At 36.5% G+C, this 17,129-nt stretch overlaps 1 protein-coding gene across 4 annotated transcripts in view; it reads right to left on the bottom strand.

The window, feature by feature from the left end:
- Positions 1–230: 230 nt before the first annotated feature.
- The window catches only part of CA12 (carbonic anhydrase 12), a 76,825-nt gene continuing 59,926 nt past the window's right edge, over positions 231–17,129 (bottom strand). Inside the window, exons 9-11 of one of the 4 annotated variants that reach the window (XM_074234340.1) lie at positions 4,749–4,781; positions 3,961–4,048; positions 231–3,372 (exon numbers count right to left, since the gene is read on the bottom strand). In XM_074234340.1, the coding sequence (XP_074090441.1) occupies positions 3,303–3,372; positions 3,961–4,048; positions 4,749–4,781 (191 nt within the window). In that variant the 3' untranslated portion in view covers positions 231–3,302. Of the gene's footprint in view, positions 3,376–3,960; positions 4,049–4,748; positions 4,782–17,129 lie in introns of all 4 variants that reach the window. The other 3 variants (XM_074234339.1, XM_074234343.1, XM_074234341.1) reach the window with 3 other exon arrangements.

The raw sequence follows: 17,129 nt of genomic DNA on the forward strand, positions 1-17,129 counted from the left end.
ATACAGAATTTTATATGCTTATATATGCATGTGTGTGTATGCTATAGATATAAATCATATACATGTATACCATGTATATCGATCACATCCTGACTCTCCCACTATGATCCCCCAGCAAAATGTCCTCCAAGGCAGGGTTGATTCTGATTTGGATTAGTATCAGAAAATCCTAGCACTGTTCCTTATACTTGGGAAATGCTAAACCATTATTTATTTTCAGACTCCAAAGATTGAAATGGAAAACATTTTATTTGTAATCTTTTGTATTTACAATGTACATTTTCATTAAAATTGCTCATAATACAAAGTCAGTATCTGACAATGGAAATGATAGGATTTTTCTTCATTTCAATCAGATATCATTGGAGAAACTGAGCAGAGACCTACATCCTTATAATCAGTGAGAAGCAATAAGAGGGTTGAAATCTTGGGAAACTATTTTGAACACATTACTTTGGAACCCCAGTGATAGTTTCAGGGTAAAAAGAAAATATATTATTTTCATTCATCATCACATTTCTTTTCTTGAAGCTAAAGAAATTGATATTTTAAGGGGGGGGGAAACAAGTTTGTTGCCTACCTGCAGAAAGGATTTGATGGATAGGAAGGGCTTTGATTTTTTGCTACCTGATTTCCATTTCCTTGGGTTTATCACTATTGTGGGGTTTGCTCTCTTCTGGGGCCATGCACTTGGAGTTTGGAGAAATAAAAGGAAGAGGAAAAATGCTATATCTCCACCAAATAGTAAGTTTCCTGTTTTATGAATAACCCTTGTGCCAGGTACAATGATTGATTTTTCTGTTCCTTGGCATAAAACCCACCTGCAAATTGTGTTAAGAATATTTTAAAGGGCCCTCATTCTGCTATGGAATAATTGTGCTCACATCTGATGGGCTGCCTTGAGTCAAGGCAAACAGATCTCACCAGTTTCATACTACTCATTTAAAAAAGACTATAGCTGCTATTCCTCTAGAACAGGATAAAAAGGGTCAAATAGCAAGATTAAAAGTCTATTAAACAACTAAATAACAGTCCTTGGATCCTCTATATCTTTCTAGTTTCTGGGTGATGGTTACAACAGGTCTCATTAAGAATGTGGAAATGTCGAATGTGACTAGGTAGGTGTCCAAGCCCAATGGTGACTAACAGATTATTCCCTGAGTCCCCCTAGCAAACTAAGCTACTAAATCCTGATACTGGTCTGTAAGAACCCCTTCAGTTTTGTGCAGGTATCCAAGTGAGGAGAAAGGAAGTCTCAGGAATCATCTATGTTGAGGACACATGAAGGGGTGGGGAGTTAGTTTAAATGTAGATTTCTGTAACTGGATGTCACATGCTGTCACTGTCACTACTTAGAGAGAGAAAAAAGAGAGAAGGGGCAACCCCTTCAGAAAGAACCTTGTGAACTAGACAAGTGCAAAAGCTATATTTGGTTGATACACTCAAGAAAAAGACCACAGATGTATCAAAGGACTGGAATCCAAGAATACAACTAAAGGAGATTCATATTTCTTGAGGATGTGTGTTTGCTGCTGTATTTATCCCTTAATAAAGCAGAATGACCCATGACATCTGGCTCTCTGGTCATGAAAATCTACCAACTCTTTGCTTTTGCCTTTTTCCTTAAAATTTACAGGTAATTTGATTCTCCTCTGATTCCATTTTTGCTCTAATATGAAAAACAGCAATGGCAAATTTTACACCTCATCCCCACCCCATTCTGATGTTAAAACAAATATTTTTGTTTGTTTTGTTTTGTTTTTTGCTCTGGACCTTTGATTTCATCAGCGTAAGGAACTCCTGGTGAGGAAACCCAAAGCAGATGGCAAGCATTCTGAAATCTTAGAGAGTTTTTCCCCCTGCTCAAAAAAGTTCATCTGTATCATATGTAAAACTGGAATAGTGATCATCCTGCCTGATACCAGCCCTCTATCTACTATCCCAGTCTATCTTTCTAGAGTCTGAAGTATATATTTTTTTAAGTCTGAAAGACACATAAGATCACAGTCTTACAAGAAATTATCTCGGGTAGGACTGTACCTAGCTAATCTTTAATTTTCAGGACCTTGGAAAATGCCTTTGCATAACTAAGTATTCAGAACTTACATGAAAATTTGCACACAACCTAAAATTTCTAGATTAAGCACCACTATCTATCCCAAGTTTAGCTATTCCTTCCCAAAAACAAAAACACTTACTTTTGGCCACATTATTGTGGCTAATATCCATAGTTGTCAGTGTCCTTGACTCAGTGCTTCCACTCTAAAATAGACAAGATTCTACAGATAATTTGTATGCAGACATTAGCATCCAAGGTTAACCCTAATTTGCCTTTTTCTTGCCCCACATCTTCTCTCTGCTCTGATACATGTGAGTATTTTGCCATTGTTCAAAAGGATTGGAATGGAGGACAACTCTTCCTAACTAGAGGGGAAATAATTTCCATAAACCAAACCTTGAAAAGGTTTATTCATTTTAGCCTTATGGAAATACTTGGAAAAGAGAATTGGCTCTAGAGTCAGAAGTCTTGGGTTTAAATCCTGCCTGTATCACCTGGGCAACTGCATAAATGACTTCATCTTTCTGAGTCTCATTTTTCTCACCTGTAAAACTAGGGGGTAGGACTAGATGGCTTCTGTGGTTTCTAGATCTATGACAAGAGGTTCATAGACCTTTCAAGTGAGTTTTAAGGAACAGATGCATTCCCCAACAAATACATTCTTTGTCGTGAGATTTAGCAGGTTATGAAAATGAGAGTTGTTAGTGAAAATGTCTGTTTAAAGTTGGAGGTCTGTCCTCTGCCTCTTATAGGGCTTTAATTTTAATACTCATTAATGCTATGCAGGCTATTAAACGAAAATGTAGTTTAAAAAATCAATCTAACTACACTATTTTTTCAAATAAGTGGCAAGAGCATAGCATGATATGTAAGTCCCTGATACATGGTCTAGTGACCTTATAGTTATCCTTAAGGTATTGTAGAGGCTCCTTAGCAGAATATGCTGGACTAATCTAGCTAGAATAGTGGATAACTCTGTTCCTGGACCTGTGACTTCAGAATCCAGATCATTTCAATAGCTTACCTAGATTTGCCAACTGACTCAGCTTCTCATCGAAGCTATAAAGAGTGAAAACTTAAGGGGACAATTTTTTACACCTTACTCCCTACTTAAGTTACATCAAGATAACAAGACTAATGGGAGTTTTTGGTTGATCTATTCTGGAGAATGCCTAGTGGCCGCATACTGTCCAAGGCAAAGGATCTTCCCTTGGATGAGGGTCTCAAAGGACTTCAAAGTTTCTCAGGGATTGATATCAGCCTCCTTCTTCACAGCAGGTTTGTAAATAACTCCTTTGTTTTCTTCTTTCTTGCTGCTGGAACAAGGAAAAACAAATAAATCTAGTCAGCTAAGAGAAGGGGGAGTCTCAAGTACCAGGGCTGGGGAGCCAATGCCTTCTCATGGGCTTTTTCTAATTCTTAACTGGAATGGCTCTAAAAAGATTAGCCAAGCCCACTCATTCCTTTTTACAGACATGATCATTCTCTCATCAGAGAGGTAACATGAGATAGTATACAGCAGTATACAGTAGTCAGAGATCTTAGGTCATTTTCACTGAAAGAATACAGTGGAAAGAAGCCTGAAGTTGGAAAATGTGGGTTCTGCTATCATCAAACTTCTCTGGTTCATAGTTCCTCATCTAAAGAATGAGGGGGTTGAACTGCATGGTTCTGCAGTTCTTTCCAGACCTAAATCTATAATCTGATAAAAAAAAAATCTGCATTGTTTATGTAGAAGTCCCCTTTAACACATTTTGGACTTAACCTTCACAGGATTCCTTACACATATATTCCAGTGCCAAGATAAGCTCAGCTTTTGGTAAAAGTCTGGTCCATGGAGAAATGGAATCTGTTTTAGTCTTTCCATAGTATTGGAGCATAATGACGATAAACCAGCTCACCTCTTCTTCCGTCGGAGAAACCAAACTGATAATGCAAGGATGACAGAGACCCCTAAAACGCCAGCGATTGCCACAGAGAAAATGATTCCTAGTGATGAGAGAATCAACATAACAGCATTTAAACCTTATCCTTCCTTCCCCTCCATCTAATCTTATCTTAGAGATGTGAAAATGAATCACAACTGTAAAATCATTCTCAGTTAGAGACATAAATTGTCTTGTCAGCAGTACACAATTAGATATTCTCTATTGAGGCATTTGAAAGGAGGCAACTACAAACAATGCTCCTATAAAATTATGTAACATAACTTTTTATTTTTTTACTTTGATTTATTTGCTAGATTCAATAATATTCTACAATTTCCATGTCTTATTATTAATAAAAATTACAAAGCAGACTTTCAAGCATTCACAGAGCAATGAACAGCTTATTCCCAAGATTATATACCTAATCAACAATTAATTTTTGGCTCACCCAACCTTCACCAGCACATCTGTAGGAGATGGCTTCATATCCGAGCCAATTGGAGCCTAGGAAAGATTCTTTGGAAATATGCTATTGATTAAAATTTTCATTCAATGAATGTCTGATTGGTAAGTTCTCTTTGATTTAAACTGAGAGGATTACTCCACATATAAGACCCATTACAAAGACATGGAAAGTACCCATAGCAACAGCACAAAAAAGCAGATAGAAAAGATCAAAGTTACCACAAGCACAAATCACGAAAAGAATCACAAAGATAGTTCTGCTGGGAACATGCACAGTTGGCCAGCCAGCAACATACCCATACTCAGTCCTGCGTAGGAAAAGTCTCGCTCTTTAAAAAAAAGAGGGGGAAAAAAGTGGAAATTAACCTAGAGTCAAGTCTTTCCAGATTGGATTCCATGTGTTGAAAAGACTCTGTCCTACCTTATTTATGGGAAGTTTCTGAGGTTATGCAGGTCTCCTAGGAATATTTCTAACTTAGAGAGGGCTTTATAACTGGTGGGGATACTCTTCCAGGAAGATAAGAAAGATTGTCATTCTTCCTTGAGACCCTTCTAAAATGCCTTTCTGTTGAGAAATCACTGTATTACCTTGTTAGAATTATTCTTTAGAGGAAGCTCCCTGCCTTTGTCATAAACAATGTAAGGAAAGAGAGTTGCTCATTTGAGATCTAAGAAGGGCTAAGTTAGGAAGCAGGCTGACTTGGGAAGGTCAATGTGTCTACTTCTGTAGACTCAGCTCCAGAGCTTATATTCTCTGCTCTCTAAATTTTTAACTGTCCCCCTTGCCAATTTCATCCACTCTTAAGGCTTCAGTGATCACTTTTAAGGTAGATGATCACAATATCTGCAACCCTTCCCTTTCCCTTGGTTCTTAATCTAGATCTGGAAGCTAAATTAATAGAACCAGAAAGGTCACATTGTGATCCTAAGCAAATAAACCTCTGTAGAACTATTTCCTTGTGTATGCATTGAGCTCTGATTCAATGATCTCCAAGGTCCCTTCCAGTTCTAAAGATACCTATGATCAATGAAGACCCATGGCATTTCTCCCTGATATTCTGTTAGCATCTCAAATTCAAAATGTCCCCAAACTGAACTTATCTCTTTTGCCAAACCAATGGAAAATGCATTGCTCCCTCCAAAGGGATCTACTTCAGATATTTTACTCTCTGTATGACCTTGGACAGATCGTTTTCTTATCTCTAAAATGATGGGGGTTGTACTAAGTGACCTCTGAGGTCCTGTCTAGCTTTACATCTATGATCCTATCATCCTTTCCTCCATATCTATCTTTTTTCCTTTAGTGCTACTAGTACTCTTCAAGATACTCAGTTTTGAAACTTTAGCTCTGCATACTCTTCTCTCCCTCACACCTAATCAACCGACAAATTCTGCCTACTGTGGCTCTGAAATTTCACTCAGAAACACCTTGGACTCTCTTTTTCTTCACCACCCTAGATTGGGTTCTTATCATCTTTCACCTGAGTTACTATGATGACTTTCTTGTCTCCCTACCTCCAACCTCTTCAAAATTACAATCCCTTCCTGGGATTGAAAAATTGCTTGAATGTAAGCTCTTTGATTTCAGCAACTACATAATTTTCTCTCTGTGTATCCCAGTGCTAAGCCTGCATAGTGCTTTGCATATAGTCGATATTTTCTAACAATTTAAATGAAAGTCTTCCATATTTTCTTTACCATGAATGCTCCAGAAGCCTCTTCCCTATGGAATTTGCTCCACCTATGTCCTTCTCACACTGAAAGTTCCCTCTTTCTTTTGATTACCTGATTCCTCCCAGAATCTTCATTCTAAAGAGAATGTCCAGGCCTGTCACAAAAGCCCTCCTCGGCAGGCTGTACTCCAGAATCTCCCTAACTTTCTCTTCCCATCGCACCACTCTTCCTTGTTAGCTTTTGAAGGGCAAAGTGCACTTTTCGGCTATATTGTACCCCAGGGCTTACTGAGATAGGGTATGCCACAGTGCTTGTCAAATAGTAAGCACCTTACTAAATGCTAATGGAGCTGAATGAATTGAATTTCCAAGAAAGACAAATGTCCTGTTTCAGTATCATTTCCCTGACTTGATTTCCTTTGCTGATTTCCTTTCTTCACTTCAGCAATTCAATGGCTTTGTGAAGTCACTGAGCCAGGGGTAAAGACTGCAATCCATTCATGCTCATCTGTTTTGAGTCTTCTCTGTATCCTGGGTAAATCCTTCATAAGGATTATTTAACACCTGCAGGCTTTTCTCTAATTTTTTTTTTTAATATTCCACGGGTATAGTGTAGCACTGGAATTATCTGTCCATTATCTCTCGATGAGCAGCCCACCTCACTTTCTTTTTATACATCTCCTAGATTCTATCTTTTATGCCATTTCTTTCATGCACATCATTGTTAGTAATATGTTGCAGCCTAGTTGTGCCCATCGTAAATCTCCTGATCCATGAAGGAAAGAAAGAAGAAATTAGTATTTATTAAGGGCCTACTATGAAAATTATACAAAAATATACAAACATTACCTCATTTGATCCTCATAACAAGCCTAGGAGGTTATTCTCCCCATTTTTTTGGTTGAGGAAAAATTGAGGTTAAGTGACTTGTCCCAAGGTCACACTGCTGGTGACTGCAGTGAAATTAGAACTGGTCTTTTTGACTCCAGGGTCAGTGCTCTGTGCAGTATGACCTCAAAATGAAATAATATTTATTCTTAGAATAACTGGAGATTCTCTTTACATCCTCCAGACAAATCTTAGAGTTCAGTGACTTTGGATTCAATTATGTACATAATTACTTTACTCTTTTGCTTGGCCTAACTGAATCTCTACAAATTTTGACTTTTCCTTAAGAACTTTTTTTATCCCAAAGGAACTCATTCCTCTTCTCCCTGAAGCCAAATTAATCAGATGAACATCATAACACTCCAAATAATGTGGATCCCATCAATGAGGATTCCTGAAGTGGACCAATTCTTTAATCCAATTGGGTAGCAGTTCTATCTGCTGCAAAGATCATAGTCATACAACTCACCTGTGGTCACCCTAATTCCTCCTGCCATACTCAACCAAGCTCTGTAACAATGTCACATCTACTTAAGAAATATGGAGGTTTCAGTTCAAGTCAAACATTTCTCAAGCATATACTTTATGTGAGGCCCTGAAGAAAGGGGCTCCCTCCTTTCTCTTCCCAAGGCTGGAGTCTGATTGTCCTCTCAGAGCTGTATCTCTTTTAACCCACATATTCTCCTTTATCCTAGACTAATTTAATGTTGTCTACTGGCCAGTCTGTGTTCCTTTAAACCCAAGTCCAACGTTTGACTTATCATTATGAAGCAGAGATACTGAACAGAGATAAATGACCTGGAAGGGTGTACCCCACCAATCTAAGGGGAAGCTTGCTTGTTTACCATTCAGCCCAATTGGCCTCTTTACCCAAATCCACTGTAGTGAGTTATTCCCATCCCTGGGAAGAAGGACCTCACTCTGGTTTAAGGAGATGCTGTTACTCATGGGAGGGTTGGATGCTATTTGTATCACCTTTGCTCTGATCCTTTGTGGCTTGTGGTTTTGAGAATAATTTGGGTTTTAGATTTGTATCAGAATGTCCAGAGTTTCTGGTCATAAGGCATTGGGGGAGGGGAAGAGAACCTTGCTTATGGTTTAAATTTTCCATTTCTTTGATGAAATAGCTCTTGTTCTTTGTTCCAGGATCCCAGGATCTCTGTTATTGCCAAACCTTTTCTCTCCATATAAGACTATAATTGGCAAGTCTAACTGCTTGGCCAAGTCTTCCAAACTGGAGAATTTCTAAAGCTGTCACTCCAATAATCACCTCAAATACCACAAAACGAAGAACAAACAACTGAGAAATCCCAGTCTTGGCTGAATAACAGTACTTTCCATCCTGTCACCATGGAGGTACTTAATAATCTCTTTTCAGTGAGAATCAAACTTTTCCATAGGTGAAGAAACTGAGTCAATGGAAGATAAAGGGATTTCCCTTAAGAGAACACAGATTGACTACATAGTTTTTCAAGAAGAACCCAGTTTTATTGATCCTCCATAATATTTTTACCTCAAAAGAATTATAATCAGTTAGATAATACAGTGGTTAGAATATGGGGATTGGAATCAAGAAAATTTTAATTCAAACCCTGCCTCAAATACTTATTAGCTGTGTAATCCTAAGCAAATTACTTAACATCTCTGTTTACATTTTCTCCTTTGTAAAATGGGAATGATAATAGCACCTATCTCCCAGGGTTTGTTTTTTTTGAGGATGAAATGAGATAATATTTGTAAAGTACTTTGCAAACTTAGAATATAAAAGCAAGCTATTATTATTATTAATAATAATAGTATTACTACTACTACTACTACTACTATTTACTACTTACTACTTACTACTACACAAAATTTGTATGAATGTCTGTCACAGCCACCCAACCTTAGCCTGTAAGAAAGATTTAGAATTTAAGTCCCAGAGAAGATATAAGGAATACCAATAGTGAGACTGAGCTCAAAACTAAGTAATTCTAGATGGAATCTGGATTCAGGAATTTTGCCAAATCATTTCCTATCAAAAATGTTGAGATTAGAAGATCAATATATGATTCTAAGACTTTGAATTTCCAGGAAGCAAGGAGAGGAGACAAGCAGTTTTCTTTAAGGGAAGTAGAATAGCTAGAAGAACTGGTTCAAAGAGCTAGTTCACTTATATGGCCTCTGAAATTAGTAAGTTTGGAAAGCTGAGCAACCTTAAAGGGTACAGGGAACAAGAGAAACAGAGCCATAAAATACACAAAAAAAGGAAAGCTGTGCACTGAAAAATATGTGACCAACTTCAGAAAAGCTACAAACTCAAGCAAGCTGCAGGAAACTATTAAGAGGTTGACCAATTACTTGCCACAAGAGTACACAGCTGTAAAACTGTAAAACTGGCTCCATGGTTACATGAGCTGAGTTCTTCCAATGGCATCTTGCTGGACCAAGAGAAACTGGTTAATTGGTTTTTAAAGATTTTCTATAACTCCCAAGAAAAGCACAGAAAAATCTAAAAGGAGGGACACGCACCTCATTTACACAGCTTGTGGTTCCTGGATCAATCTGGCATTCTCTAAGAAGATCTGGTATTTGATTTAAAGTCAATACATGGTCCTTTTTCTTTCAGAGAAATGTCATAATACCCTTCTGCAGATAATATGCGACATAATGATGACGGGATATAATGAAAGCAATAGAATAATTCTCAATGACTTCCAGACATATCACATAATTGAATGACCTGAAGTTCAAGATTCCAAACATACCTTTTGCCAATTTAGTTTGTAAAACCTTTGGAGAAATACACCAAATATAAGCCAAAGCTACCAAATACCTCAAATATTAGTTCTCTCTTTGGAGAGCTAAATTCATCTCAAGGAAAATCAGATTGGGAGAATATGGAATACAAAGAACAGAAATGACTTTAGAATTTATATTGGGAAGTGGTGAGGTCTTCCTTAGTCATATACTACTTCTTCATCATAATTCTACTGTGATGTCCTTTGATTCTGGCCTCTTAAAGGCTATGTGAACAGAATTCAGGCTCTCTAAATTCTTTACCAAACTGGCAAAACTTTGAAAATAGAACCAAAAATGGATTGTATGTCTGCTATTATAGAATCAGGCTTGCTAACTTTGGAGCAGCTCATTACCATAAGACTGGCCACCTGTTGAATTTTTCTTCAGTTGAAGGAATTTATGAAAAATGAGACATATATAAATTGTAATTTGTATCAGTTGAGGGATACTCCCACTGATAAGGACATGGATCGTTTAAGAAGTGACATATTGAATATTTTATTACTTTTCAGGTAAACCATTCTACATCAAGAAGGTGCCTAACTCAGTCCCAGACTAATTCATTTGGTTCCAGATTTTAGAACATAGAATGGGACTGAAACCTATAAAAAAAGAATTCCATTTGCAATTTTTTTTAAATAAGAGAGTGAATTCTATGATATTCTGGGTACTTCAGTTCAAACTAGAAATACTTTAGAATTCCTAACAAGCTCAAATCTTTGGTCAATAATCTCTATAGGATATTTTAGAGTTCCCCACAATTTGTTTTTCCTTTTTCGAAGTCAAAGCAACAGTAAAACATTATAATGTCAATAAGAAAATATCTCACATCTGTAAATCCAATAAAAGAGGATTATGTATATTTAAGAGCCTTAAGGAATTTCCACTAATTTAGAATTTTAATTTTTCTAAATGAATAGGACATTTTAATACATTAGCAAATTAATACTCCTATAAACCACACTTAAGTAAAGATTAAAGTTTAAATATTGAAAAAATTTGCATTTAAGATCAATTTTCCTCAAGGATACAGATTAGGGAGGTGAGTGTCTCCTGCAATGCTTACCCACCTGTTTCTGCCACTTAAGATCTACTTTGTCAATCCAGAGCAGGATGGCCAATAACTGAATGGCCTTTTCAAGGCATGTCCTTTCAGTGAATGCTACTGTGTACTAACATGCTCTAGAAATAAATGTAGCATTCATATAAATGAAATGATTCTTCCTTTGCCTCTAGGAGCATTTGTTCATGCTTCCTGACTTTTGGACTTACAATTTCCAGTTTGAGTATCTGTAATGTGATTTCAACTGTATGGATAATGTCAAGGACATTGAAGCAGATCTGTCTAATTTGTAATCTTAGAGATTTGCCTGAAGCTTAGGTGACTTGTCCATGGACATACAGCTATGGAGTATGAGATATGGGATTGGAGCCCAGATCTTTCCTATTCCAGGTGAAATTAAGAAGTTAATTTTTTTGTTTTGTTTTACAAGGCAGTGGGGTTAAGTGGCTTGCCTAAGGCCACACAGCTAGGTAATTATTAATGTCTGAGGCCGAATTTGAACTCAGGTACTCCTGACTCCAGGGCTGGTGCTCTATCCACTGTGCCACCTAGCCACCCCAGAAGTTAAGTTTTTTTAATCTACCATGCCACACTGCCATCTAATTTGAACTAATTCAGAAAAAAAGTGATGCACTAATTACCATCAAGTTTTCTTTATTTACAAATGATGAAGCCTCAGACACACTGCTTCAAAAAATATATAACTCAACAGACAAAATACAGGAACATCAATTAAGGAGGTTATGTTCCCTGATAATTCCAAAATTAGCCATCTTAGCTTTTTTAGGTTCTCTGGGGAGTTTTTAGCTGTTAGGTTTTTAAGGAACTGAAAGATTGGTTAGGGCTAAGCAAGATGGAATTTTACTTTTACTAAACCAAGCTGCATACTAATTCACTCTGAAACCATCTCTTACTTCATTCACATTCTCCACAAGGGTTTAATTCCTGAGACCTGTACTGAGATTTAATTCTTCTTTTAGCAAAGTTTTATGGTTTCTTTCAAAAACTCTATAACACTGAGTATAAAATGGTTGACCAAAGTCCATTGGGTAATTTGGGCATTAACGCCCTGTTGTTTCACAGATTTTGTTTTGGTTTAAGAAATGGGTTCATGTGCCCAGCAGCTCTGAGTCATTAGTGTAATTTAGCTGAGCCTGAGCCTCAGCTGTAAATTACATTTACCATCAGGACCTGATAAGCAAGCTTAAGAACATGGTCATAGAAACTCCTTGGCCCACTTCGTCATGCTAACTTATTTATTTAACATTTGGCCTGCCCCAGACCTATGAAAACAAAGCATAATATTAGTATCTTTTAAAACTGATAGTTATTTTGCTTTGTTGATCTTTTTTTCCCAAGACCCACTGTTGTGTGGTCCTTGGTCCAAAGAGTTTCCATTGGAATTTGGCCAAGTAGTGAACTCCGGGCCCTAGATAAGAAGCAATCTATATATTCAGTCCCTGACATCTTTCTCATTTTCACATAGTATGACAGGGTTTTTTAACTTAAAGAAATTGAGAGCCAAAAAAAAAATCAGAGCATACACTTTTTTATGGACCCTACCTTGACAAACACAAATCTTACTTCCTTTTTTTCTTTTTTTGAAATTCTATATTCTATTAATACCCCAGGAAAGGAATACTTTTCCAGGGCAAAGAAAATACCTAGTTATATCTACAAAAATGTATTGTCTATAAGCAGGAAAGAATTTGGTAGAAAAGATATAAAGAATAAGAATGGAAAGGGAAATTTAGTTAGAATAATAGAAGATTTTAAATCCTCTAAAATTTGGCTCTGTGCTCTCTAGAATTATCATCATCATCATTATTATTATTGATCCAAACAAGGAATTCCTTATTATGAAGAACTCCATGTAGCAACTCCCTCTGTGGATGTCAACAATTAGTCTATAATTCATATAGAGGATTACCTAGGGCACTGACAGATTGTGATTTGCTTAAAGTCCTATAACCAGTGTGACTCAGAGGCAGAAATTGAACTCTGGTCTCCCTAATCCCAAGGCTAGCCCTCTATCCTGTACACCATGCCGTTTCTCTATTACCCATCTGTCTTAAGATTTTCAGCTTGGATCTTGTCTTATTATGTCTTTCATCATCAAGTCCTCTTCAATTATATTTTTAAAAATTTCTTCAATCTTTCTCATTGTTTTCAGCACCCAGCATGGGGTTGAGTACATAGTAAGCACTTAAGAAATGCTTGGTTGTTTATTGAATGGCAAATGTTATTAGACTCTTGGTTTCATGACACAGAAGTATTGTGTTTGTACATAATATAAATTATTTTGTGCAATATTTGGTTGGCTTCATGTTAACTGAAAAAATTTTTAAATGTATTTCAGGAAGCCAATTTATGAACAACCTCCAAATTAAACTGTAGATCAATTGGAAGTTTTTGGAGGATAAGCTTATCATGTCTTCTACTTCTGGATCATTAATTAAACAAAGAACAGAGCTGTGAAACTTATGAACCCTTTTTGATAAATTAATTTTTTTAGGGCTGGAGCTTTATCCACTATGCCACCTAGCTGCCCAATAAATTAATTTCTACACAAGCAATTCAGACTCTGTCTTTCTATGAATTAAGAAAAAAAAAAAACTTTCCCTCTTCTAGGGACTGCCCTTAACGATGATAATTCTCACACTAGCTGGTTCTAGGGCCAATAGCTCTTACTTAGTAATTCAAATGAATCTAATTATAACTGCAAAATTGTTCTTGGTTTATAATAGTTTAGACTACTTATGAATTCTTAATAGTTATGATACATTTCTATTAGTAGATTTGTACCATAAACCTAAACTTGCATGGGAGCTTGTTATTGATGCTGGATTTAACTGCACTGGATAACAGGGAGACTCCTGAATATAAGCAGCTTCCAATGGATCTTGATTTCAGATTTCTGACATTGCTTCCTGATCAGTCCTAGAAAAAACAGCCCTTCTCCTAACTCTGGCTTTACAAAGTGGAATACTGGGAGAGTGAAGTGTCCAGCCAAGTTTCTACGATCCATTTTCCACTGTCCAGGATGGTCAGTTTGCCTCCAAAGAAAGTTTACACCCGGCCTGGGTTTTCTGAAGCAGCATTCACAGCTGAGCTATGCATTAGCAAAAGTGGCAAAGCTGCACTGAAACCTTCCTTTTGTTGTTGTTTTCTAGAGCAAATCTGACTCCTTGAGCTTGGTGCAAAAGAGGCACCCAGCAGAATCAGAACAGGATACTAAAGCACTCTCTAGCAAGCTTCACTAATCTGCCTTCTTTTGCAGCAATGACCTTAGACCTGTATCAGGTCTAAGAAGATGGCTAATTTTTCTCAACACATCAATCAGTATTACAAAGCAATGATTACTTTTAGATGGCAAACCCAAAGTCCTGCAAGCTTTCTTCTGATCCTCTGTATTTTCCCCCATAGGGTGTCCCTGCAATGTAAAATCAGGTTTTGATTCATAAATATCCACTTTGCCTGCCCCCATGAGGTTCAATATTGAAGACATCTTAGGGAGGGAAGTTTCCTTACGAGAGTAAGAAAAATAAAGTAGTTTATGTTGGTTCAGGTATCTACTGCTGGTTCATAGAATAATTTATCAGTCTCCTATTTCATTTAGCTTGGTATATTCTCCTAAATCAAGGGAGAATTTTGAGTTTTACTCAAATAAAAAGTGAATAATTTAAGTTTTAATACTTAAGGGACACTTAATGAAGTGTCACTCAGTTTTTGATAAGTGGGGGGGGAACATCATATCATAGCAGAAATTAAAGACAAGCAAATAAAAATTTCAAATTCCCAAAGGATCCAAAAATTCAATTGTTATGATGCAGACTCACTTTCTTAGAAACCATTAATGTTGGTAGAGTTTACCAGGGAAGGAACAAAGGGAATATAATTGCCTGAGGTTAAGAGATGAGAATTTAGGAGATCAGCATAGAGGCACTCCATCTACCTCTTAGGAAACAAATATAGCTTTTTCTCAATATGCCTTAAACAGAACAAAATGTAATTGAATAAATAGAATCTATTTAGATAGATCCCAAAGCTCTTATTAAGAACATTTCCCAGAAAGCACTTTTTGAAAAAAACCCTCATCTGTTCTATTAAGCCCATTATCATCTTGGTATCAAAGAAAAGACTTCTGGCCAAGTGAGAAATACAATAAACCTGAAAAGAGGGGTCTATTTTCTGTCAAAGGATCAATAGGGTCTTCTTTGAGTATTCATAAAAGCTCCATTATTCCATAAGGGATTGAAAGGTGAGTTGTACAGAAGATAAGAATTATTCATGAGAATTGTCCTGCTAATAATTCCAAGTAGGGAAATTTTATCTAAATATCTTCAATTAGAGAGGGAGATGGCAAAAAAGATATGTGAATGCCAGGAAGACCCTATTCACATGCCTTTAAGCACTGGGGAAAAGAGGATGGTTATAGATGGTAAACTCAATTTTAAGATATAAGAATAATCTTCTGTTAGTGTATGTTAGTGTATCACTTTATGTGAGACAGATCTAGCCAGAATGAACACTTGTAGTGACACTTGGGAGCAGAAACTTAGAACCCTTATCTGTAACAGTTAAATGGGAAATAGATTCAGAACAAAAATTACCTTTAAAATCTGTAGTAACATAGACAAACTCCTTCAAAAAATATGTTTCTCTGCTGTAGAACATCAGTGGAAGGACTTAATTCCATCAATGTTCTCTCAGAAGCTGCAGATTGAAAGTCAGGGGAGATAAATCCAGAGAAAGCAAGGATTCCTAACCTGTGTTTTTCTTAGTATTTTGATCACTGAATTATTGACTAGAGAAATGCAAATTAAGAACAACTCTGAGGTACCACCTGACACCTATCAGATTGACCATTATATCTGTTGGAGGGGATGTGGGAAAACTTGGACACTAATGTACTGTTGATGAAGTTGTGAACTGATCTAAGCTTTCTGGAGAGCAATTTGGAATTATCCCCAAAGGGCAATAAAATTCTGCATACTTTTTGAACCAGCAATTCCACTACTAGGTCTGTATTTCAAGGAGACCATGAAAAAGGGGGAAAAAACTCACATGTACAAAAATATTTATAGCAGCTCTTTTGTAGTGGCGAAGAACTGGATTAAGGCAATGCCCATCAATTGGGGAATGGTTGATTAAATTGTGGTATATATTATGTGTTGAAACATTTCTGTTCTGTAAGAAATCATGAGGGATGGGACTTCAGAGTAGCATGGAAAAACTTGCATGAACTGATGCTAGGTGAAGTGAGCGGAACCAGAAGAACATTGTACACATTAATAGCAACATTAGGTGATGATCAACTATGAAGGATTTGTTTATTTCAGTAATCAAAGACAATTCAGTTTGTTTTTGCAAGGCAGTGGGGTTAAGTGACTTGCCCAAGACCACACAGCTAGGTAATTGTTAAGTGTCTGAGGTCAAATTTGAACTCAGGTCCTCCTGACTCCAGGGCTGGTGCTCTATCCACTGCACCACCCAGCTTCTCCTAATCAAAGACAATTTTAAAAGACTTGTGATGAGAAATACCATTCATGTCCAGAGAAGGTACTATGGAGTTTAAATACAGACCAAAGTTTACTATCTTCAGTTTTTAAAAGTGTATGTATTATGTCTTTTTTTTTCCTCTCTAATTTTCTTCTGTTTGAATTTGATTCTTATTTCACAACATGATTAATATGGTCTATGTTTAGCATGGTTTTACATGTAGTATCTTTATTAGATTGTTTTCTGGCAGGGGGAGAGGGGAAGGAAAAATGTAAAACTCAAAATTTTGCAAAAAATTGTTCAAAACTACCATTGTATGTAGTTGGAAAAATAAATGAATAAAATGTCTAAATTAAAAAAATTTTGATCACCATATTTCTAAAGAATTGGTTCCCTTTGTCATTTTGTGGATTTTTATTTTATGATTTAAAAAAAACATTCTGAAAGGAGTTTTACTAGTCTACAAAAAGGGGTCCAGGACACCAAAAAAAAAGGCTAAAAACTCTTGGTTTTAAATTTTTTCCATCAAGCTTGGAGAACATGATTGGATGCTTATAAGGAAAACCCATCTCTGCTTTACTATAACATCATAAGTAAAACCTATTAAGTTTTCTTGATTTTAGATATATATATGTTTAAGTTTGCAAATGCTTGTGAAGGACCTCAAAGGAAATTTGGCGAGAAAGCAGCAAATGATGGACTTTTTTTGGTTTGAAGGGCCATAACAAATATTATTAACACCTTTACTATGAGAAAGCTCAGGTTCTGTG

This window comes from Macrotis lagotis, chromosome 4 (assembly GCF_037893015.1).
Source record: "Macrotis lagotis isolate mMagLag1 chromosome 4, bilby.v1.9.chrom.fasta, whole genome shotgun sequence".
NCBI lineage: Eukaryota > Metazoa > Chordata > Mammalia > Peramelemorphia > Peramelidae > Macrotis > Macrotis lagotis.